Source organism: Falco peregrinus, chromosome 5 (genome assembly GCF_023634155.1).
Source record: "Falco peregrinus isolate bFalPer1 chromosome 5, bFalPer1.pri, whole genome shotgun sequence".
Lineage (NCBI taxonomy): Eukaryota > Metazoa > Chordata > Aves > Falconiformes > Falconidae > Falco > Falco peregrinus.
In genome coordinates, this window is record NC_073725.1 from 81,655,756 (window position 1) to 81,680,196 (window position 24,441).

The following is a 24,441-nucleotide window of genomic DNA, read 5'->3' on the forward strand; positions in this document are numbered from 1 at the left end:
AGCCTTTGAAATCCATAATGTAATTCTAATTAATGGCTTTAATAGGAGTTCTGGTTTCTTTTTTGTACATCCACACAGAGTCAGTTGTAAGCATGAACCACGTACATAAGTCTAACTGTTCAGGTGAAATAAAAAACCTCATTGCTTGGTTCTCTTTGTTCATGGAGTCTGAATTTGAAGTTTTTCACTAAGAAGCTTAGATTAAACTGAATCAGAAAACATTCTTTGTATTCTGGTAGAAAATCTTAAAGATAATTAATTACATAAGGAAACATCCATATAACTAGGAAACTGGCATCTTTTAATCTAAAAGAAACTGTAATGACAACCTGTGTTTTCTATTTGTAGCAAACTTACAGAAAAGGAATTTGTGTGGAAGAATGGGAGAGGGCAACTACAGTTGGAAAAAAGACAACTCTTGACAGTAGAAAAGGAGTTTCTTCAATGTTGAATGTTAGTTTACCTTTACTTTGGGGAAAAATTAACTGAAGAAATAATGAACTCTGTGACTAAATTTGTGGATGATGGTAGAGGTACATCCACCAAATTTTTATTCTGTAAAGACAGTTCATGATCTAGTGAGCAGGACTGAAATTACAGTGAAAATTGGGGGTTTTTAGTTTTTCTTGGGAATAGATGGGGGATGTTTTAAAAGCATGATAATGCCTACTCAGTCCTTTCAAGCAAGTTAGGTAGTAGAATATCTCAGCTGTTCAGTTTGGTCAGAATACTTTGCTTGCTTGTCTGGACTGCTCTAGGAATGGATAAATATTCTCACTTTAACACAGCAGTGACTCTTTTTTTCTCTTCTTTCTTTGCAGTGATTCTATTCTGTATGGCAGCCCTAATATTTCCAATTGGATTTTACATCAATGAAGTTGGAGGTCAACCATATAAATTACCCAATAACACAGTGGTTGGGTCTTCGTATGTACTGTTTGTCTTATCCATTTTCTTTACAATAGTGGGACTTCTATTTGCTGGCAAAGTTTGTTTACCTGGCTGATGAATGTCTGAACTGCAGGACTATTTTGGAAAAGAGCAAGACATCGGAATTGCATTCTCAGGAGGATGCTTAAATCAGACTATGAAACACTTACTGAAAAGAAGAATGCTTTGACTTGTTCTCACTATGCACTTTGGATAAAAAAAAGGAGAGCCTTTCCCGTAACCAAATACAGACAACGTCAACTAATCTCCTGAGCATATTTTAATGCAGTCGGGTCTGCACTGTGATAGGAACTAGTGAAGAATGCTTTACACTGAGAAGCATAATGCCCCATGTTACTGTATTGTTCCTGTTTTTAACGTCTAATGATTTGGAAGTCAAAGTATTTATGAACTTTGTGGTAGACCAGAGGGTTGCAGAGGAATTCAAGTGAGGCTGGCCTCGCTGTTTAGGAGATTAGTATTTTACATCTTCCTTCTGATGAGCAAAGCCTTCGGCACCAATGTGGATCAATCTTGCATTACTGCACCAAGAAGCCAATAGATCAAATCATGTTCTCTAAATGTATGTAATGGCGAGAAGACATACATCCCCTCCTCCCCCATAAGTTCTAGAAAAACACTAAGGAACATTTTAGAGGGGGATTTCTTCCTTATATTTATATAAATATATATATAAATATATATATATATTTTGCTGATGCAGTATACAGTGTGTGTGTATGTGTGTGTGTGTATATACACATATATGTATATATATGTATATACACACAAATGGTTCCTGGAAAAGAACTCAGAACGCTTTGCTAGCAAAACACTGTGGTGTGCAAAACTAGAACTCAATAGAAAAAAGCCATTTCTCTGAAGGCCACATAGCTGAGAGTCTTCAGTTTACCTCATTCTTTGTAGCAGCCCTTGATTTTAACAGTTTTTGTAATAGGTACAAACGATCCCATGCCTTTCTAGGTGCAATTTTAAGTTAAGCTAAAATTCTTTTTATGGTAATTTATTTGTATATGAGGGTAGAAGGTGAGATCATGTCATACCTTAAAGTTAAAATCCTGATTTTGGGAAACTGACACTATTTAAATTATTAGCAACTGTTGTACAGAAAGTCTCTTTTTCTACTGCATTGTTACATTAGCATTCATACATGGTCAAGCACAGCATTTTACTATAGGTTAGCATTTCTCTAGCACATGTAAAATGCAATCTTTAAAGTCATACAAACACTATTCCACTGCAAAGATGGAAGAACTTATTTTTATTTTGAGTATTAATTCATCTTTACCAAAAAAAAAATGAGCAATATAATTGTTTAAATAATATATGCCTTGTTTACTAAAGCTGTAATTTTAAATGTGCATTTAAGGGCCACCCAAATTTGGAGTAAATATTCCTCACTAAAGGTAGTTTTATTTTTCAACACAAGGATAAACATTTGAATCCACAGATATCTTAATTCACTACTTAATCTAACCTTGCAGAAAGTACAGTTTAGTGTCCCAGGAAAGCTTCCTGCACCATCAGTATTTGTTTTCCAGTTAATACGTGGTTTACCTGAGATTCATTATGAACACAAAAAAATGGTATTTGTCAAGTGCTGTTTCATTGAGCTTATTAGAACTGCATTACTGAATAGACATTTTCCTAAAACGTTAGCGAAAGAGTATTTTGGAATGAGATTGTTGATAAAATATAATCAGTTCCCAAAATAATCACTTATCTGATAAGCTTAAATGTTTGAAATAAGATAATTTGCACAATTCTTTTAAACTGTGTGCCATTCAGACCCTAATGGGTCCCTGTCCTCCTCCACCTCTTCCCTCTCCCCCTCCCCAGGTATTTTAATATGAAAAGGTTATTTGCTGAATTAAGTTTGTTCAAAAATTTCAAATGAAAAGCAAACTTGTCACTGGAATGGCCTATAAGTGAACTTTTTTTTCCAGTCAGCTCACTCACAGGTAGAAGGGAGTGTTTAGGGCTCACTAAATTTTTTTTAAAGCATACTTGTCTGTAAATACAGCTGAGCACCTCCTTGGAAGTGATGGATTAAATATGATTTGGTTCCTAATTTAAGCCTTTATCTGCATGAGCAGTGTGAGGTCCCTAGTGATGTTGGCCCCTAGTGATGTGAGACAAAGTGCAGGGTTCATCAGCTGGTTGTGTGTCTAAATTTTTGGTGTTATCACTGTTGTATCCTAAGCTGAAGTATTCACTTTAAAAAAATAAATCATAAATTATGTTGGGGGGGAGCTCTTTATTTTCAGAAATGCCACTTGTAAATAGTTCTAGGAGATTTTTTTAACAAACACAGGTGGTGGCGGTGGGAGTTCCTCAGTTGCTAAGATTTCTTCTCCCCTTCGCAGCTTATTTCAGTTATAGTAACATCATGTATACAGTGGATTTAGGCTTAGATTAAATGGATCATAATTTAATAAAAAAAAAAAAAACAACACTTATTTTGGAGCATACCAAGACTGTGGCTGGCTGGCTGGAAATATATCTGATCTGCCAATGCTATTGCTATGAATTATGAAATGATAGCAGAGATTTAACAAGTAGATAGTTTAATTAAATATTTGAGCATTTTAAGTCCAGAAATAGATGCAGCCAACTGCATTTAAAATAAAAGCACCCGGTAATTAAGAGACAGCTGTCAACAGTTGCTTTTAATAAGGTCACTAAGTACTATATAGTACAGTATTAATTTATAGCAGAAAATCATATCTTGTAAACTGTATATAAAACACTGTTTTATGGTGCAATCATTTGTCAAACTTATGTCTGTTACTTTTATTTTAAAGTTGTGTGCATTCTTTTCATACCTAAGAGCATCACTGTAAGATCTGCTGAAGACTATTTATAGGTTTTATTTGCACAAGATTTTGTTTTAAACTACGGGAAGTTCGTATTGAACATGCCTAAACATCTGTAGACTTTTTCAGTTCATGAAAAGCAAATGTTTCCATGTGTATCTTCTCCAAAGGTAATCCCATATTTGTGTTGAGTGTTTACATAAACTTTTCTGATTCTGCCAGCCATTAATTGTAACTTTTAGAAGGACAGCTCATTTCATATGTCACTAAAGATTCTTATTTAGTCTTTTGCTTCAGAATTCCCCCAAAGGTTTGACATCCCATCGTAATGTAATTTGTGCACACTATGTTGTTGCACACTATGTTGTTTGTTTGGCCAACAAAATGTAAGATCAGAAGCTTGAAATACCTTCAGAAAGAAAACTAGTGGATTTGTCTGTATAAATCTTGCATTGAGCTCAGCTGAAATATTTGCCTGGAAGCTGTTTGTCTCAGACCTGGGGAGGGTGTGCTTCCCTGAACACACCAGTCTATTGAACGTCGCTTTCCGTTGTTAATCTTGCTGGCCAGTGATACCAGTTTCCCGAAGGTGCTGGTAGCCTGCACCACCACCTGAGCCTGGTCCTCTGGCTGGAGTGAAGCAGCCGAGGGCCCTCCTGTCATACCTGTGTTTCAGAGCCATCGTTTAACCACTTCGGAACACGACTGTAGATTACTGTTTGCCCCAACACACACACACACGATAAAAATGAAAGCTGTCCTTTAAAACCTTTGTGAAGGATGAAAATAATGAAGGAAACGGTGTCTGCAAGGGGTTGTCCTGCCTGGGCATCGTGTCGCTCGCAGCTTGACACCCAACCGCCTGCGTCCCCTGCCCCGGCCTTTACTGAGGATTGTTTTCTAATTGGTTTAGAACATTTTTCAATTAATGATTTCCAAACAAATGTTAATACAAACTGTATAAAATGAACATAATTTTCTTCACTTGTATTTTTGTTATTGAGCAAGTTTATCAAAATAAATTGTCTACTAAAGCGACTGGCCCCGGCTGCGCTGACTGGAACTGGCCCCGGGCCTCGCGCCCGGGTGGCTCCTCGCGCCCCCCGCGGACCCGCCCGCCGCCGCCGCCCGCTCCCGCCCGCCGCTGGGGCCGGCCTGTCTCCACCGGCAACGCCGCAACGCGGCGGGCCCAGCGGGGCGTGGGGCTGGGCTGCCCCGGGCCCGCACGGGGGAAGGGTCGGGTCGGCTGAGTGCCGGCAGGCACCTTCGCCAGAAGGGGCTTAGGGGAAACCCTGTCACGGGCGCGGTGGGAGCCCGGGCTTTCGGGACGTGTCCGGGCTGGGGGCGCGGGGGCAACGGGGGAGGCTTTTCCTCGTGAGGTGAGGAGAGGAGAAGCCCAGCGGGCGGGACGCGCGGGGTCGGGGAGCCGAGGGGCCTTTCCCTCATGAGGTGAGAGGCACCAGCGGGCGGGACGCGCGGGGTCGGGGCGCCGAGGGGCCTTTCCCCTGTGAGGTGAGGTGAGGCGACGAGAGGCAAGTCTGGGAGGGCCGGGAGGCTGCGGGGAGAGGGCTCCGCTGACACCCTTTGGTGAGCGAAAGGGCGCGGGTGGTTGGGGACGGCATGAGGCAGCGCAGCCCTGCCAAGTGAAAAACAGCATTTTATGATCGTTTTTGCCTTGACGTTGCTGCGGCTAAACCCGAGGGGCAGCTCACCTACACGGCCCCATCCCCGCCGCAGCCCCGTGGCGGCTCACACTCGTTCGGAGACCGCTGTTTTGCTTTGGTTAATCTTTCCTTCTGTCTGAGCTGTGTGGCTAGTCTCCCGGCAGCTGTGCGTACATAATTAACTGCAAAAAAAACCTTTAACAAATAGCTCTTGCAGGGTAGTTCCTAAATGTGTTTTCTATAGGTGGATAATTGTAACTCCTCTTTGCAGCTGTTGTTTAATTGCCTGTTGTCCCACATGCAGTGTAATTATCATATAAGTTGCTGACTATTAATACCTTTTAAAATAGTATGTATTCCTGAGGGTTTAAGCTTTTTACTCTAATACTTTTGTCTTTTTGCATTTTTTGAACAAGGCTAAGTTTATTCATCTAATGGATACACACATCAGGAAAATGGCACCGTTGTTGGACAATGATCAGGTTTTGGCAAAAGTTGGGTGAGGATACTGTTAAAAAGTCTTCTTGGGTTTTCATATATAGCTATAGAGTAAAAACTGTAGCTTGTATAAACTATGTTCTATGTCCTTTCAGAACGTTTGTCATGCATCAAATAGAGTGTGTAAACAAATGTCAAAGCATAAAAACTTCCTACTGAAAAAAACTTGTAAAGAGTTTATGATAATACGAGAATGTTGTAAGTAATCCCATGAAATTAATTGTCTTGTAGCGTGACCACAAAATCCAGTCTACAGGGTGATCATCCACCATGGCAAGATTTTACTATGCCTCATCTAGGACCAGATGATGGATTGCTGGTAATGTATATCACCAAGACACAAGATCTGCTGGTAGGCATGTTAGTTTTCCTGCTAAATGGAGTAACTAGAAAAGTAACACATACCCACCATAAAATACAGAATGGGGAATAAATAAGCTGATAGACAACTGATATGTTTCCTTACATATATTTACATATACACACAGACAATTTGATAGATAAAATCACTAAAGTCATTAAACTACGTATAATTTCTCTGCAGAGTTTAATCAGTCCATGAACACACAAAACAATAAAGGTACATCAACTGTTGGTACTGATTTTTTCTTCAGAAAAGCAGAAACCAATATATACCCCTTCAAACTCTGTGAGGCAGGTTTTGGAAATGCTTAATTTTTCTCCCTCCCTTGTAACTCATTGGGGTATTTATTTTAATTCTTTTACTAAACTCTCCTGTTTCTTGTCTTCCTGTCTCCTCCAGACTAACCTCTTCTTACCCTTTCTTTAGCTCACAATCAGGGAATATTCTGAAAGCTTCTTTTCCTTTGCATCCCACATCCAAAAGTGTATGCCAGTACCTAAAATTATGTTGTTCTTGGATATGCATTGCCTACTAGCAGCTGTCCTTGGGACTTAAATTTTTGTCACGTTGGAACAGCACATTTCATTTCTCATGCTGCATTTGATTTTTTCTATTTCATCTATAGGGAGTACAGATGAAGAAAATACAGTCTAAAAAGGTGCAAACCACAGAGGAATGGCTAAGAAACCACAGTTTAGAATCCTTGAAATTAACATTAGAGCATCTGGTAAATGAAGGCAATATTATTTTGTAAGTACACCACTGCCCTTTCTTTAGTCAGTTGTAATTGTGTGCATCTTTGATGTTAATTATACATAGTGTTCCAGGAACTCAGGAAATTGTGTTGAAGAGATAGAGTTTACAGAAGAGACGGTTACTGATTTTGAATCCAGACTTTCTGAGTAAGTATCCACCTTGTTTATGATTTTGGTGCATGACCTTCTATATCCCTATCCCCCGTGACTGCAGGTACTGCCTTCAATTTAATTTGTTACCTTTGGGAACTTCAGCATATCTCAGCATTAAATCCTTTCTGCTGAAATTTAGGGTAGGTGATAATTATATGTCACTACAGCTGAGGTTTTTTTAATGAAGATGCCTATTAACCAGGTTTTGAACTGAAGCAGTTAGCTCATTTTAGAAAGCTAGCTAGTAAATGGTTGGGTTTTCACAGGTAATACTGCATATTTGTGGGTTATGTTTACTGTAACTTGGATTAGTTTCAAGTCATGGATCTAGTCATGATCTGTGGAAATTAGAAGTTTTCTAAGTGAATTTTAAATTTATAAAATTAAGGAAACTTAAATTGAGGGGGGAAAAAGCTGTAATCGTGTTTTTGCTGGTTTTCACTCCTAGACTGTTCCTAGGTGTGCCACTACTTCAGCATACCTCACTGTGTTAGTTATGAAGATCCAAAATCTTGAGAAGGTCCACCTTTGGTACTTGGGCCCTGCACCATCTAAGCAAACTGTCTGCAAATCTGGTTTAAAAAAGTAGCTTTAGCACTTTGAAAAAGCAGAAAGGTGTTCCCCTTTATTGATTTAAACTTTATTTGCCAAATTGTAAAAACTGTGCTCATGGTATTAAAAATAAGTTGGTTGAACTAAAACAATTTTAGAGGACAGCAAGCATATTGTTTTAGCTCAGGTTATACCTGTTTTGAAATGGAATTATTAAAAGTTGTGCTGCATTTAGTCCGGTACTTCAATGAGTGTGCTGCCTTTCAATGACAAGATTGTATTTCATGACTGTTTTAAGCAATAGGGTAGTTTGTGTTAAACGCATCTGCTGCTGCTAACCTGTGTGTGATGAACTAAACTTAGTTTTGCCTGAGCTTCTGTCACTCACACATACACATGGTGAATACCCCTCTCCTATCTCTGAACAGAATAAGCCAGCAACTAAGGAGGAAACATTTCAGTGATCCAGTTTTCAAGACAGCTTCATATCTAATCAGTCAAACAGCTTTAAGGGAAGAAGTTTTTAAATGGTTAGCCCTGCCACAACCACTTGTGTGAGAACACTGAAAACAGTATTTTTAAATACTGTTTCTCACAGATTTTGCATATGTGAGAGAAAGGATGTGATGAAGACAGGTGGTTGATTGTTACATCAGTGTACAATGCAAGAAAATGCCTTAGCTAAATGTGTGCTATGCCTTTTGTCAGAGTGATCGAACTTTATCAGCAGCGAATTCAGTGGCTGTTGCAGGACAGCAGAAAGGTAACTTTAACTTTGCAGTATATTTTTACACTGGAACTGTATATGGCATTAAAGAATAAATTAACTTTTGAATGCTAGTGAAAAGTAGCTTCCAGAAAGCTTATGTATTTTCGTTATTTACTGGGAGTTATACATCATGCAGTGATACATATCTTGAAAATGGATTGGTTTTCTTGAACTTTCATTGGTATGCAGTTTTCTGCTTCCTAGATCCAGTCTTTTTCTTTCTCTTAGCAGTCTTAATCATCAGGACCTCTCTGCGATTTAGATGGGAGCAGACAACGCTGAGCTTAAGCTCTGACTGGAGTGGAGCTGTCTTGTAGTCCGTTGTGCCCTCTCTTGCAGAGCTGGTTAATCGCTTACTGTGCCTAGTCGTGCTAATGCTCAGGAGTGGGAAAGGGACAAAACTGCCTCTCAAAGGGGATAGAGAAAGAAGCAGCATTCCAGAATCTGGCTTCCACAAAGTTGCTTGGTTTAATGTGAAGGAGATTCTGTAGACAAAGTTATTTTTATCCTCTCAAATAACAAATAGTTTGTCTTGGGAAGGAGGTAATGTGATTCACTGGTAAGCATAAACTGGGAGTCAGGAGGCATCTCTTTTTTTTCTTTTTCTTTTTTTTCTTTTTTTTTTCTTCTTTTTTTTTCCTGTTTTTTTTTTCTTTCCCTTGGCTTTGTCACTGTGTTATCTTTATGCTAAAAAGTTTAAAGTGAAAATAAATACCTAATATTTGATTTTTAAATAGTGTTGTACAGAATAAACAGTAAAACTATTAAACTTTCAATAAGCTTAGTATTTACAGTAACTTTTCTCTTTTAAGGTGTTTGGCCTCATAAAAGGGACCAAAGTTGGACTTATGGTTGATGTGTCTCATATGAGTTATGGACCTCAACTACTGGATTTTCAGAAGGACCTCTTGGTAAGTAATAATAAGCAGACTTTGACAATTGTAACTTACTAATTAAGCTTTTGTGTAACTACAAGTCAGGAACTTAGTAGAAAAAAACTGCTTAAATTCAAAATATACAATACAATAGTTTTCTGTTGGAAAAAAGTATGTTCTAAATGTCTTTGAATGCTAATGTCTAGATAAAAACAAACTTCTCTATGTACTATAATAATAATACTCTCCTTATTAATATCTTGAAATTTCTCAATTCTTGTACTAGCATTCTCAATTGAATAAACTTGCCTAACAAGCAGCTGTAAGAGATATAAACAAGTTGCACATAGAGCTATTTATAGTAAATATTGTTTCCTTATGCTTTTATGTTTTGTGGCAACAAGGCACACTTCAGAATTTTGGTCAGAACCTTGGCTCCTGAAGTCCCAAAAGAAGCTTTTTCTTTATTCTGCTCTTTATTTCTATAAAGCTTTTGTATTAAGGAAGGAAGGTATAACGTAGCTGGTTTACTATCTAACTTTGAAACTTTGTACAATTTCATTTTCTGCATTCAGGAATTATTTTACATCAATTTCTATTACCTGCATTTTTCATTTGTGTGTTTTAAATAAAACTCCTTCAAGAAAACTTGATTTCCACATAGTCTGGCTTGCCTAGCCTTAATATCTGAACTGTTGTTTAGCCCTAACCATGAATATATATTAAACATTTTTAGTAATTGCTTTGTGGGTGAATATGCCCATTCTAGATCAGTATGTTGTTTCACATGCCCATCAGCTAAGAAGAAAAAGTGACAACAGTACAACAAATATTCCCCGTTTCCTGCCCCATTAACAAATTGGCTGGATCACCCCAGGTTTGCAGGTTCTGTCTCTGTACTCCTTAACAAATATTTGAATCTGTATGGCTTTTTATTGGAAGCTTTTCTCTGTGGTAGCTGAAGATATTGCTGTCAACTATTTTTAGGGAATTGCTATTTTTAGTCTTTTACATAATAACCCTGCTAGAAGCAGCATGGATAATAATGCATTAACAATTTTTTATTTATTAGTGCTTAATAGATGAACAGCTATGTTACAAGAAGCAATTGTACTGCCTCTCATTCAGTACAGAAATTTCATCTCTGTGGGAGAGTCCAAAAAATATCAATGTTCATGTGTAAGTAAGTTGATTTCTCTGAAAAATAAAAGTGTTTCAAACAAGATCCCCATTTAATTAGAGCAATTTTTTGTAGATAATAGCAGTTTTTCATCTTGTGCCTGTAGTGATTTGTAAGAGGGGGGAAAAAAGCAATGAATTTTAAGTGCATTTCAAGCTAGTTGTTCAAGCATGAAATATCTTAGTAGCTCCTGTGATTTGTAGTAATCTTCATGATCTATCTTATTTAACACCTGCAAATTAAGTGTACATATTCCTTTTTCTCCCCTCCTGCCCATCCCCATCCTCCTGCCCTCTCCTGCAGGCTACATGAAGCAAGACAGTGGATACAACAGCTGGAACCTGGTCAAGGCTGCAATTTGCTGAAAGCCTTAAAACATGTCTTTATGATGAAAGAACTGAATTCTCTGGTTTTTATTGTAGGAAGCTGGTAAATTCATTATGTGTCAACCAACTTTAGCTGGCATAAAGAATTGGTACAAGAATCTGAACTTGATGCAAAAATAAATAGAAAATTTAAGATCCAGGGTTTTCGTACTACTGAATTCCTGTATTGCTTCCCTTTTTTACTATTTATAAATCTTTTCTGATATGAAGCTACATTTTTTTGCTTTGCAGATCAGCTATCGCTTAATCCATTGAGAGTCTGCTAGCTCTAATTTTGCACCAATAAAAATCCTTCAGCATCATTAAGGGTGTCATGGAAAGGGTCCACATGTCTGGGAAGATTATATGATGAGCTAGATTTTGCTGTAAAATAGCATTAAGCATTTAAAGATAGTCTTCTGTCTGTGATCTTACTGGTGCTGATGGAAAACTTGACATGTCTGATTAAATAAATGAAACCAGGCTGAGACAGATAAATTATGGACTTAAATTCTGTAGTTCTACTGTCATCATTTGAAAAGTTGCGGTACTGGAGTCAGGATTATAAGAAAAAGACTACAGTAAGGATTCTGGAAGCGTTACCCTACTCCTAATTTATTTTGGGGTTTTTTTATTTTAAATATGCAAATAAGGGATGGTGCAAGTTTGGCAAGCTTGGTATTTAGTGTGATGGAGATTACGTTTCAGCTAATTTCCTGAACACAACGGTGTTCAGTTAAAAGGTTCCAAGTTTTGCTTAGGTCTGCTTTGAACAGAAAGCAAAACTTTATAGATAATGTGTGCAAGTGAAAACTTCCTTAATTTCTGTCCCTGGCCAAAGTGTAGCTGGAAGGAAAACTTTCTACTAACCATGAAGAACCCTCAAAACTCAGGGAATGAAAGCTCTGTGGGTTGCAAAGTTCTAAGCACAAAGTTTTACGTTCTTTGGTGCCTTTGGAAGACAGTGCACATCCTTACATACATTGAAGATCTGATTCAAAATCTTTTATATTGCCATTTGTCACAGGGGGAAAACCCACGATTCCTGATTTTTAGCTTCCAGGGCTATCAGAGAATAATTTAGAACATTTCATGCACAAGCTGTTAAGAACTGGAATAGAATCTTAGTGCTTTTATTGTCATTCAGGTTTTCAGGACAGGACCAAACCCCAGTAGTGGTACTTCAGTAATGGCTGAAAGAGAGAGGCAGTTAAGTTATGCTAAATGACTGGATTACATTCCCATGACCGATTATTTCTTTCCCACTTAGTTTACCTCCCTGTCTTCTTCAGTATGACCTTTTTCCCCCATTTGATTACTGCCATTGTTAATTCTTTTTTTTTTCCCCTTATTTATTTATTTATATCAGCCCTGACCAGCCTTTGGAAATATTGTCTGACTATGCTCAGCAGTGTATGCTGGGGAGAAAACTGCAGACTCATGCTGTTACATATGATTGCAGCAATCCTGCTTCTCTTGTAAGTAATTGTTTTAAAACTTACTTCCGTAAGTGTCCTGTCATTTGTTTCCTATTCAGCTGCAACATCTTCTCTCATAAACTTGAGGGGAAGCTAACATACTCATTAAAGAGTTCTTGATCTAGCATTGTATTTTCTTTAGAGCAGTTTTGCATACAAGAAAAGATTTGTTTGGAGCATTCATCTTGGTTCATACCGAAGCCAGAAGTGGCAACCAAGTGGTGTCAGCTGGCTTGGCAGCTGAAGGGAAGCAATTATTTCCAGATAATCATCCTTTGTGTTTACAGAGAAGACTTTAGGGCTAAGAGCTCTTTTGCAGGTGAAAGTGAAAGATGGGACCTCAGGTAGGCAATATTGCAGTAAGGACAAGTGGGTAGGGAGAAGGATCATAGGAGACAGAAAGGCAGGGAATTGGGAGTGAGATCATATGAGCATGGCAGTATGGGATAGGAATATTTTGGTATGGAATAGCATCAGGGCAAGACCTAGAAGCCTTGCTCAGATTATAGTGTTGATCATGAACGGTGGTTTAGATCTTAGCAGTGACTCCCTGAAGGAAGAGGACAGAAGGACAAGCAGTTACTTTTGATGAGCTTCTGCATAGGAGCTTGGGTTTAGGTGTTGATCGCTTGTTTAAGCTTATCCCTAAGGCATGTAGTGGCTTCAGTGGCAGGGAAGACGCCACTGAAATCCTGGTTTGAAGAGAAGATTGAATGCAGTAAGGGCATTGCAGTCATGGGGAAGGGGATTGTAGTGGTAGATGGTAGGAGAGAAGGAGATGGGGGAGGTGAAAACAGAAAAGGATTTAAGAGGTAATTACGAGCAAGGGAAGGATAGCCTAACATTTATACTTGTAGACTTCAGTGATATGCCTTTGATCTGCCTAGCACAAGCCTGCGTTCAAAGGAAGAGAAAGTGCCTGGCATTTTAACACAAGGTGAATGAACTTGACCCGTATTGCCTGTTTCACAAATTTCTTTACTGAATTAGTTTTTCAGCCTTACTAAAATAAGACTGGTAAGGAAACAATGGAAACATAGTTACTTTGGCTTTCTCATGACATGTACCTCAAAGATTCTTTCTGTCTCTAATTAAGAATTGAATACCAAAACTGAAATCAAAGTAACTCTTTTTCTTCCTATTTATATATGTAGGCAGTTCTAAAGAACTTTGCAGAAGCTGTAAGAGGCCGTTATCATTGCTACTCTTCAAAGGGAGAGGTAGGTGACAGCTAGAGAGGCAAAGCATTTTTCTCTTTTTGATGATTCTTCACGTTGAGAAGGTAAACTAATTATCATCTGTGTGGAAGTTTATAGCAAGACTTGGTGCTGAAAGTCTGTGTCATAGAAGTGCTAAGGATGTGTTCAGTAAACCTGTAGTTAATTTTTTCTCTGCAAGTGAAAATGCTTTCCTAAAAGTGCAATAAATTTTGCAGATACTGTTCGCTGACATAAAGCTGATTAATAGGATCAAAGCAGTGGCTTATGGTAGACCAATTCAAAATAATAAAATATTATCTTGTTTATAAAATGATGACTAACTTACATGCAGTGCATTAGATATATTTACACTCAATTCTGCTGTGCCAGGCAGTCTTGTATAGACGTACACACATCAGAGTAAGAAAGCTCTGTTTAGTTAGTGTTTGAATAGTAGTTAACTTTTTTCCCCCCTTTTTTTTATATGTACAGAATTTTGATAGCAGTGATTTTCGTCTGCTACTTCAGGAATCCCAGAAGGCTAAGGACCTACTCAAGACCATCAAGCAGAGTTTTCAAAGAAGAATTGGTGGTTCTCTTGTTAGTAGATTAGCAGATGTATGTATCTTTTTATTTTTAGGTGTACTTTGAAGTATCAAGGGTAGAAGGTTTTAGTGTTCACAGTATGAAAAAAAAATTATATGACTAATCAGGTATTTTGATAAGTGAACTTCGTATATTATATATTGGCCATCCATTGTAAGAACAAACGAAGGCCAAAACCAGTAGAGACATTTTGCTAGATGTTCTCCAAAATGCAGCAAGTTTTATAAACCAACCAAAATGCGATAAAAAGAACATTGTACCATGATCATAATGGAAATCTAAGAGAATAGCTACCCTAACAGTATGCATGGTCATTTGAATGAAGTTCCAACAGTCCTTTAAATGGGAAAAAGATACTTACTCCTACATGATTCAGATGGACACTTAAATCATCTGCAAAATCCTAAGGGCTTGTCTAGATCTATTAGTAGCATGGAAGTTGGGAAGCTACAGTCTGTCTGTTAGACATCTGTCTCTATGTTGGTCCTGTCTTATTTTGAGGATTTGGCACCCTTGGTAATGTTTCTATTTTTATGCCTTATTTGACCAACATACCAGAGGTTCTTACCTTGTTTGTCTTTTCCCCAATGAAGTAACTTCTAAGTGCTTTTGATGAAATATGGGTGTGGAAGAAAGAGAACCTCCTGTGATTCTGTGAAAGAGGGACTGAGAGCTTTCATTGGGTATCCTCCTGTATCTGGTCATCTGACCTGAGGCATCCTAGACAGGAGGAAAACTGGTTATTTGTGAATAATATTTCTAATTTTGTTTTCCCTCACCCTCCCTATTCTGTATATATAGAATTCTTTAATCTCTCTTCCAACCTTACAATTACGAAGGACCATGTAGACTACATACTGAGCAGAAGTCACCCTGAAATGACTTGGAAGGTTCTATATCCCTCAATAAAAGCATGTCATTTCAGAAACTTATTAGTCAAACCTTCTGTATGAAAAAACATCTCCACAAACTTCTTTCCATTCATAAAACAAAGGTCTCTTACCCCTTTTTGAAATAAAGGAATGCTAGTGCCCTATAGTAGATTTTATCAACTTGTTTCCATTGGTGTGAATGAAGGTAGAATGTGGTTCATTTGACTCTGTGCTCAGTGCAGGCAGAAAATGGAACAGTCAAGATTTGGTCTGTGTGTAATGGCGATCCTTTTGAGACTTACTTTTCTTAGAGAAACGATTGGCTGTTTTCATGCCAGTATGCATAACCACAATATTTTAATTTCCCCGTGGGTTTTTGCATTGTGGCAAGCATAGTGAAGTTAGTGGAACGTTGTCCCCCAAAACTGTTTTGCTTGTTGAAATCCCAGCACTTTAGTGAACATAAGTAAAACTATATTCCACGTTGAGTATTTTGGATTGAGGGTAAAAAAAAATTAATGCTAAAATTCGCAAGAGTTTTTCTTAAAATCTCTTTTAGGTTTCCATAGAATTTGCAAATACAACACCTTCCAACTTCTTACCAAAGCCTCCAAATCATGAAGGACCGTTAGTTATTCAAACACCATGTGTCCTGGCCAAAACCTCAGCGGACTGGTTGAAGACATATGGATTGAAAGGTAACACAGAAAGAAAAGCTTAACAGGTGTAGAACGTGAATTAAAGGCAAAGCATGTGTTTTGTTTAATTTCTTTGTTTCTTACTATAGCTAAAAAGTTAAACCTATATCAAGTTTTGGCTCCTAATGCTTTCTCTCCTGTGGAAGAATTTATACCTATTCTTAAAAAAACAGTATCATCAACTCTGCATGAGGTAAGTAATGAGGGCCCTTTATTTTTCTTGGGTTTGTTGGGGTTTGGGTTTTTTTTCTTTCTATTGCTACATTTTCCTAATTAAAATCAGTACTTTATAAGTTAGTGAAAGCCTGTAGAAAGAATTTAACTGAAATTTGAGTCATAGATTGAAATGAAATACTTAGACCATTCTTAAGAATGATTCTGGAAGGAATTTCACATTAGTGTAGCTTATATAGGCTTCTGTAAACACATAACTAAATTATTCATCCTTCTAGAAAGCAATGATGCAGTTTGAATGGTATGACGGAACTGTGAAAAATATCCATGTTGACCTGCCAGTGTTACACAACTATCAGGTGAGTTGTCTGTAGTGATGTGGCCTTGTCAGGGCTAGATTACCATCTAACTATTCCACATTAATTGTTCTGTTACATATGGACTGCAGAAATTCATGTGCATATAGCTGTCCATGTAAGTCTGAAGTGATTTGGTCAAACTTGGGGCCCAGATTCTTAAGGTAGTGAGGAAGGAGGCTAAATAAGAGAGTCTATCAGTGATGCTTATAAATACAGCAGTATGCATTTTGCAATCTATGTTTAAGAATGTACGTACATTATTTTACTCGTGTATGTATGAGTGCTTTAGCCTGTACATTGAAAGGATACAACACAATAAAGTACTGCTTGCTTTAAGAGAACTGTCTTGTTTCATCTTGGTTTAGCCATTAAAAAAAAAGTTTTGTTTTTTGTCTTATTTCTTTGAAAGACAAACAAGTTTTATGAAGAATGTCTAATTGTTACTGGCTAGACCAAGAAAGACTCGAGGCATAGCAAGAATGTTCTAGGAAGTAGTGTGGGAGTGCATTTGGTCTGGCTGAGATGGCGTTAATTTTCCCCATAGCAGCCATCAAAGCTGTGATTTGTATTGGTAGCCAGAGAGGTGCTGATAACACACCGGTGCTCCGGCTCCTGCTGACCAGGGCTGGCACAGCACCAGGGCTGGCACAGCACCAGGGCTGGCACAGCACCAGGGCTGGCTCTGCCACATTCCCCCTCGCCAGCAGGCTGGGAGTGGGTAGGATCTTGGGAGGGGGCACAGCCAGGACAGCTGACCCACACTAACCAAAGGGATATTCCGTGGCATATGACATCTGCTCAACAATAAAGTGAAGAGAAAGGAGGAGGAAGGAAGGGCATTTATTATTTACATTTGTCTTCTGGAGCAACCACTAGGCATACTAAACCTCTGCTTCCTGGGAAGTGACTGAACATCACCTGCTAATGGGAAGCAGAGAATAACATCTCTTATTTTCCTTTGCTTCTGTGCATGGCCTTTGTTTTTGCTTTATTAAACTGCCTTTATCTTGACCCATGAGGTTTTTTTCATCTTATTTTCTCCCCCTTCCCCTGCCCTGCCAAGGAGGAGAGTGATAGAGCTGCCTGGTGTCCAGCCAAGGTCAGGCCACCACAGCCTTTTTTTGATGCCCAACATGCACACAAGACAATGGCAGTTTTATATTAAGTGTGCTAATAGCTATAGTATTTATGAAGTGGCAAGCTCCTGTGCAGGTCATGGAGTCTGTTGGCAGCACTGCTTATCTCTTTATTTTGCTGAGCTTGGGAACAAAATACAAATGATGGCTGTGTGCTTTACCCTGGCATTAATGCCCTTGCTGTGCTGGGGGAGCTGCCTTCTGGAGAAGATGAGGGAATACATTTCCCTTTCTCTACCCAGGATTGATGTGGATGGTTTTATTACGCAGGCTTCTGAGGTCCTTGTTCACCCTTGTTACTTTCTTCTTGTTACCTTGTTCACCTGTTACTGCTGATTGGAAGTTGGGTGGTGTGGCTGGAGCACTTGCTAGTAAAGATCAAGGTGAAAAAGGTTATTGAGTACCTCAACTTCCTCCATGTCCTGGGTAACCAGGTCTCCCATTTCCTTCTGGAGAGGGCCCATGTTTTCCCTAGTCTTCCTTTTATCACTGACACACTTATAGAAACCTTTTTTTATTGCCTTTGATGTCCCTGGCCAGATGTAATTCAATCAGGGCTTTAGCTTTCCTAACCTGATCCCTGGCTGCACGGACAGTTTCTCTGCATTCTTCCCAGGCTATATGTCCTTGCTTCCACCCCCTGTAGGTTTCCTTCTTGTGTGTTATTTTGTCCTGGTGCTCCTTGTTCATCCATGCAGATCTCCTGGTGCTTTTGCCCAGCTTCATCTTTGTTGGGACACATCGCTGCTGACCTTGAAGGAGGTGATCCTTGAATACTAACCAGCTTTCTTGGGCACCTTGTCCCTCCAGGGCTCTGTCTCATGGTACTCCACCAAGCAGATCCCTGAAGAGGCTGAAGTCTGTTCTCCTGAAGTCCAGGGTAGTGATCTTGCTATAGGCTCTCCTCACTGTCCTAAGGATCTTAAACTCCACCATTTTGTGGTCACTGCAGCCAAGGCCACCCTTAAGCTTCACATTCCCCACCAGCCCCGCCCTGTTGGTGAGAACAAGGTCCAGCATGACACCTCTCCTTGATGGCTCTTCTGTCACTTGGAGAAGGAAGTTACTATCAATGCATTCCAAGAACCTCCTGGATTGCCTATGCCCTGCTGTGTTGTTCCTCCAACAGGTATTGAGGTGGTTGAAGTCCCCCAGGAGGACCAGGACTTGTGAATATGAGGCAGCTCCTCTCTGCCTATAAAGGGCCTCATCCACTCAGTCTTCCTAGTCAGGTGGCCTGTGTCAGACCTTCACTATAATCACCTGTCTCTGTCCTCCCTTTAATCCTGACCTATAAGCTCTCGGCCGGCTCCTCATCCATCCCCGAACGCAGGTCTGTGCACTCCAGCTGGGTGTTGACGTAGAGGGTGACACCCCCCTCGTCTCCTCTAACTGTCCTTCATAAAGGGCTTGCATCCTTCCATTCCAACACTCCAGCCATAAGAGTTATCCCACCATGTCCCCATGATGCCAGTAAGGTTGTAGCCCTGCAGGTGCATGCATGTCTCATAACTCCTGTTGTTTATTTCCCATGCTCCGTGCATTTGCATAGAACTGTTTAAGTTGGGCCCCCAATGAATCTGATTTACTGGCTGGAGCAGCTGGAATTCCCTTTTGTTGCTCTTCAGGTGCTCATGTTCTGTAGAATTCAGACATCACCTTAAGGTCTTCAAATTGATAATGCAGTAAAGAATGAGAAGTGTTTGAAAATATCATGTTTGTTTTATATGTTTTGTTATGAACAATACCAAAAAATGCTACTGAAGAAATGGTAAGCTTGCAAAAACTGTATTGTTGAAGCTTTTTTCCTTCTTTTTTTAATATGCTTGATCACTATTTTGGGACATGCTAGCAAGGAGAAAAGTGAAGAGGAAAGTTTATACCTTTAGACCCTTTGTTGCATTTTTATTATTGTATGTTTTTCCCATGGACTGTATTCTTTTATCTTTACCAAGAATGAAATACTGCAGCTCAAAATGAATGAAAATCATTATTTTTTTCATTACTGTGCTGTCACTTCTGCATTAAACATTTGGCAGTAAAAGACTTACTTGAAGTTTTTAACTTAGATTTTCGAATTTTTATCCATAGAAACTCCTTGCTAAAATGGTAAGAATCTATGAGAAAAGAATTGACTGGCTCTCTGTTGCTAGCAGAAGAATATGGGGAAATGTTATCGAAAGGAGGTATTGTACTTCAGTAGCCCTTTTTTTTGTGTATTGGTGATGATTCTGGTTTGACAGCCTTTGCTTCGTGTGTAAGTCAGCACCAAGGGATACAGGACAGAAAACAGTCAGATGTAGATGAAACAATTGCAGATATGACCAGTGTAAGCAATCCACTTTTGTAAAACAGATACTGATATTCAGCCTTTTTAATGATCCGGTGAATTTAATGAATCCAGTGGATCATTGGTCAACACAAAACTGCAATTTCCAGGAGACAGGCTTTTAAATTTGAGTTATCTAGCAAGAAAGCCTTTAGGGAATGTTCTGTTTTAAATTGCACATAAACAGAACCTGATGTTTCTGGCCAAAGGTAGTGTTTACAGGCAGCTTTCCAAGCCCATCCTATTAGTATTTATGCCTAGGGTTTTTCTGCACAGCCTCTCGTGGGTTCTTGTCAGAAGATGAGATTTGACCTATCACCTACCTTCTGCCTCCACTACTTGTTGAATTGCATTCTAGTGCCAGATGACAAATGTCACTGTAGACACACTCAAAAACCTAAGGTGTTTTTTTTTTACCCTGCATGAAGTTTGAGGTCTGACACATCTAATTATGTGTTTGAGGATTATGTTTGTTTACATTGTGTCTGAGACCGTATCCAACCTCAGTTGCACAGTTGCTCTTTTTGTCCCGTTTCTAAACCTTGAATATGAAGTTTCAGACCAAAGGAAGATAGCTGAGGCCACTGTTACTAGAGACCTTCTTGCTCATTGATCATGGATTTAATTAGCCCATCTGGCCACTGTATTGTGTTGGGAACTCACGTCCCACTGACTGTCCATCACATCTGCGATTCTTTTCATGACCACTGCTCCCAAGATATTCCCTGTCTATTATCTGTAACCATCCTGTATTGTCTCTTAAGCAAGGCTTAATACTGACCATACTGAAGAAGGCCATCATTAATACTTTTTCTCAAAGCAGGTAACGTGCTAGATAACGTCAGTCAGTTCGTAACTGAGCAACCAGTCTGTCACTGACTTGCTGGGAGAAAACTTAAGATTTATCTTTGGAGTAATACTACATGTCTTGCTGGAATGATGGCTGGGGAAAGGACAATGAACTATCCAACAGTTCTCCTTGGACATTCACACATTCCAGGCGTGTTTTGGATATTAGAGTATGGAGAAGAAAGAGGAGCTGTTTAGGGCTCAGCAGCCGCTATGGCACTACATGTGCCAGTACCCTGATTATTGCAGAGCTTAAGAAAGATAGAATTTTCTGTTATTTTTACTATTTTTTAAAAAAATCTCACCTTAGGTTTTGCAGATTCTTTTTCTTTTTAAAAATATAGATTCAGTGTTTATACATTCTGGTACATAGCTAGAAGATACTTGCCCTGGCAAGTTAGAGTACAGTGAAGATAAGAACGCGTAAGATTTTTATTCTTTTTTTAAAAAAATTAATAACATTTCTTATATAGGGTGGTTATACTTGTTGATATATCAGCAACAAACTCCATGTGCATCATCAATATCCAGCATTCTTTGCGACTTTTGCTTGAGGAACAAATGTCAAATAAGGATTACTTCAATATTATAGCGTAAGCAACTATTTAAGATTCTTTTAAAATAATTGTAACGCATTGCAATGAAAGAAGCATGCTGAGAGACGGTTGTTACTGATGGATACATTTTAGACTTTTTGAATTGTATTTAACATTTTGTGTTGAAGTAATTGCAAGAGTAGCACTGATTTATTGTTATTGGATAAGTGCACAAATCAGATGTATGGAGACCAGATTAGTAATTAGAAATCACTGGTTTGGGTGAGGCTTACTGGAACTCATTGCATCATGCCTGTAACAAATTGTCACCCTTCTGCATTGTTCATAACAGTATTAATTCACGAGTCAGAAGCTTTTATTGGAACTCAAGATGCCATCTCTGAGAATGTGCTTCAAATTTTACAGTTAACTGCAATACTTTTTAAATATAGTATTAAATTCTGTACTCAGCGCTGGTAGTCAGAAACATATGGCACAGGTGCTGAACAGCAGCTGGGCAGGTTTCTGACTGGCACGTAAAAGCAAGAGACAGCAGCTCATGGAGTTCTAAGCCTGGTGGGAGAAGAGAGCCCTTACCTCACTGGAGAGGTACAGGCAGTGTTGAGGGTTAGGGGGGGTTCATTGTGATCCTTCTGCTGAGTTTTTACCAGCTTTTGTTTAAGATCCTGTCCAGGAAAGAAGAATGAAGTCTGGCTCACTACCTTGAAAAACACTGAGTGATGGATAGATGTGAACAACTAAATGGTTTGAAATAGAAAATAGTTTGAATCAGCCTAACTAGATCTGTAATATCTCAAATGAGATTTTTCTTTCTCAGTGAATTTATTCTAACTCTTAGCTTGTTCTAAAGCATAATCTGAAAATTAATTGCTGTTATTTTTCTCTGAAAGATTTGGGAGTGACGTTGTGCCTTGGCAGCAGGAACTAGTTCCTTCCCAACCAGAAAACTTAGAAAATGCTTGGAGGTAGGATAAATAACTTTTCCGTACGTCCATATTAGGTGATCACAGGTACTGTGAAACGGATAAAATGGAGAAGCAGATTTGAACGGTATTGTGAGCAATTTAGAAAATTGATGTTTATCATATTGCAAAAATAGATTGCCACGAACTGTGTTCTACACTGATTGTTAATGATGGTTTGTCGTGAAAAAAACATTGTAAAGTTTAATATGTCTTAGTGACTTTGTATTTCACATGTATACAGAATATAAATGTGGACAGATATAGAATTGTCTGTGTAAGAAATGCACAGGTTACATAAAGAATTGAAAACTGCTTCAAATTCAACTGGGATGTGAAAGCTAAACTATGTTTTTCCCCACATACACTGGAAACAAATTCCAAGTTTCTGTTTGTGAGTCGCACCCTCAGCAGTTTTGTTACACCTCTATGGTTCATTGTTATTCCTGTAAATTCTACTATATTACAATTTTTCCACATAAAATTACGAGAGAATTCTTTCATCTCTGTGCTCTGAATCTTGCCTAAAACCTAGTTCAACCATGGTGGCAATACAGAAGGTAGAACAAAAATTTGGATTATTATATAATCTGGTTTGCTCTCTGTCAAAAATTTTAGACTCCAGTGCAATGTTATTTAAGATTCTTAGTTCTCTTTATTGCTCTAAGCAGAAACAAAAGGTTTTGTTGCTTCATTCTTTGAACTGTAAACATCCTTTTTTAGGTGGGTGTTGAGGCTGCAGTGCAAAGGAAGTAGAAATTTCATGTGTGCGCTTAGGAGAGCTGTGGAAGTAGACTTCAAAGACAAAGATAAACACAAATCACAAGGACTTTACCTGCTGACGACTGGAATACCTGATCAGGAAACAGTAAGTATCATCACAGGTTTTCCAGCTCTTCTGTAAGTTCCTATCAGAGTTAATCTCAATTTAATTATTCTCTTTTATTTTTCTTTTCCCTTTTTTTTTTTTTCCTTTTGGCTAGTCATCATAGCTTATTGGCAGAATACTTCTCCTTTACATATCTAAGACAGCACAGCTGTCAGGATCTCAAATTTCCATTTCTGTGATTGCTGTTCCTGTGTTGAAGGTAGAAATTATTAATGATGTGTGAATCAGAAAATTCAAGAGATGGTTTTGGGATTCCTTCCCCACTCTTTCTCTCCAGCTGTGGCCATCATTTCACTGCAAGTTTCTGAGTTTGAACAAACCAACTTGCATTTTTCATGTCATTTCCATACAATTCATGAGAACAACCCCACAAATGATTTTACAGTTGAACTCCATAGCACATTGTGTAGACACAGTTCCTGTTTCTAAGAACAGTAATCCATTGCTTGGATACATGTTCGTGGTGCATCTGCTCTGTGGCGGTTAAGCCACGTGAACAGCCTAGAGCTTCTGAACATACGGTAATCCAGCTGGAGTAACTATGCATGTACGGTAGGGTGTCTCTCTCTGGCTGTTGTTATCAAAATTCTGGGCAAACCTAAGGAATCATTAAAAGTCCATGTGGATAACAAGGAAAAAAGGATGCATACAAAAAGCCAAATGGATAGTTCCATCCCTACTTCTTTTTTTCAGTGCATGGCTAACTTGAAGTCCATGACCTGTGTCTTTGATTCTCAGAGCTACCCCACCTCACTACTTGGTTGCAGTATTGCTGTTGCTATTGTCACTGGTAATAGTGACAGGTTTTGTGTATATGCATGAATTGAAGAGGCATTCAGCTAATGGGGGTATGTTCCTGTACTGACTTGCTCAGGTTGGGAGTGTTCGAAGCTCATCTGAGGTAGAGGGTCACTACCGAGTTTTTATTTTCTTTTTTTTTTTCTCTCTCTGTCTTACAGCACACAATCAGTGCTTATGTGGCTGAGGTTTGCAGAGGTTTTGATTTGCAGCTTCATGTCTGTCTGTTCAGTTTAATGGAGGATGTTGACTCCAATGGAATTATTCCAGCCCGCTATGCCAGCCAAACTGAAACTGCCATTGCTTTTAAAGAAATAGTACAGGCAGCCAATGGGAGATTTCATTGGTTTGGAGAAGCAGGTATGTGAAAAGGAAAGTCAGCACATACTTGTTTTTCATTAATGAAATAATATTTATTAATGCTTTTCTCCACCCCTCACCCCCCCCAATCAAGTAATTAACTTTTTTAGGATGTGGTAATGCTATACTAGCACTGGGATGTAAACAGAGGTCCAGTTTGATGGAGGCTTTCAATTTTATTGCAAAGTATTATGATGCATTCTTAATGCAGTGATTTGATTTTTTTTTTTTAA

The 24,441-nt window shown here is 38.8% G+C and overlaps 2 protein-coding genes across 2 annotated transcripts in view; both read left to right on the top strand.

Annotated features, from left to right (window-relative positions):
* Positions 1-4,805, top strand: part of MOSMO (modulator of smoothened) — a 33,113-nt gene extending 28,308 nt beyond the window's left edge. The window contains exon 3 of the mRNA XM_055804160.1: positions 822-4,805. Coding sequence (XP_055660135.1) covers positions 822-1,006 — 185 coding nt within the window. The 3' untranslated portion in view covers positions 1,007-4,805. The remainder of the gene's footprint in view (positions 1-821) is intronic.
* Positions 4,806-6,215: 1,410 nt separating this feature from the next.
* The window catches only part of VWA3A (von Willebrand factor A domain containing 3A), a 33,919-nt gene continuing 15,693 nt past the window's right edge, over positions 6,216-24,441 (top strand). The window contains exons 1-18 of the mRNA XM_027778825.2: positions 6,216-6,281; positions 6,919-7,043; positions 7,121-7,195; positions 8,462-8,516; positions 9,335-9,433; positions 10,470-10,576; positions 10,881-11,006; positions 12,312-12,420; positions 13,575-13,640; positions 14,112-14,237; positions 15,657-15,795; positions 15,885-15,988; positions 16,248-16,328; positions 19,556-19,650; positions 21,116-21,235; positions 22,090-22,164; positions 22,885-23,029; positions 24,010-24,208. Of these exons, the coding sequence (XP_027634626.2) occupies positions 6,216-6,281; positions 6,919-7,043; positions 7,121-7,195; positions 8,462-8,516; positions 9,335-9,433; positions 10,470-10,576; positions 10,881-11,006; positions 12,312-12,420; positions 13,575-13,640; positions 14,112-14,237; positions 15,657-15,795; positions 15,885-15,988; positions 16,248-16,328; positions 19,556-19,650; positions 21,116-21,235; positions 22,090-22,164; positions 22,885-23,029; positions 24,010-24,208 (1,912 nt within the window). The remainder of the gene's footprint in view (positions 6,282-6,918; positions 7,044-7,120; positions 7,196-8,461; positions 8,517-9,334; positions 9,434-10,469; positions 10,577-10,880; positions 11,007-12,311; positions 12,421-13,574; positions 13,641-14,111; positions 14,238-15,656; positions 15,796-15,884; positions 15,989-16,247; positions 16,329-19,555; positions 19,651-21,115; positions 21,236-22,089; positions 22,165-22,884; positions 23,030-24,009; positions 24,209-24,441) is intronic.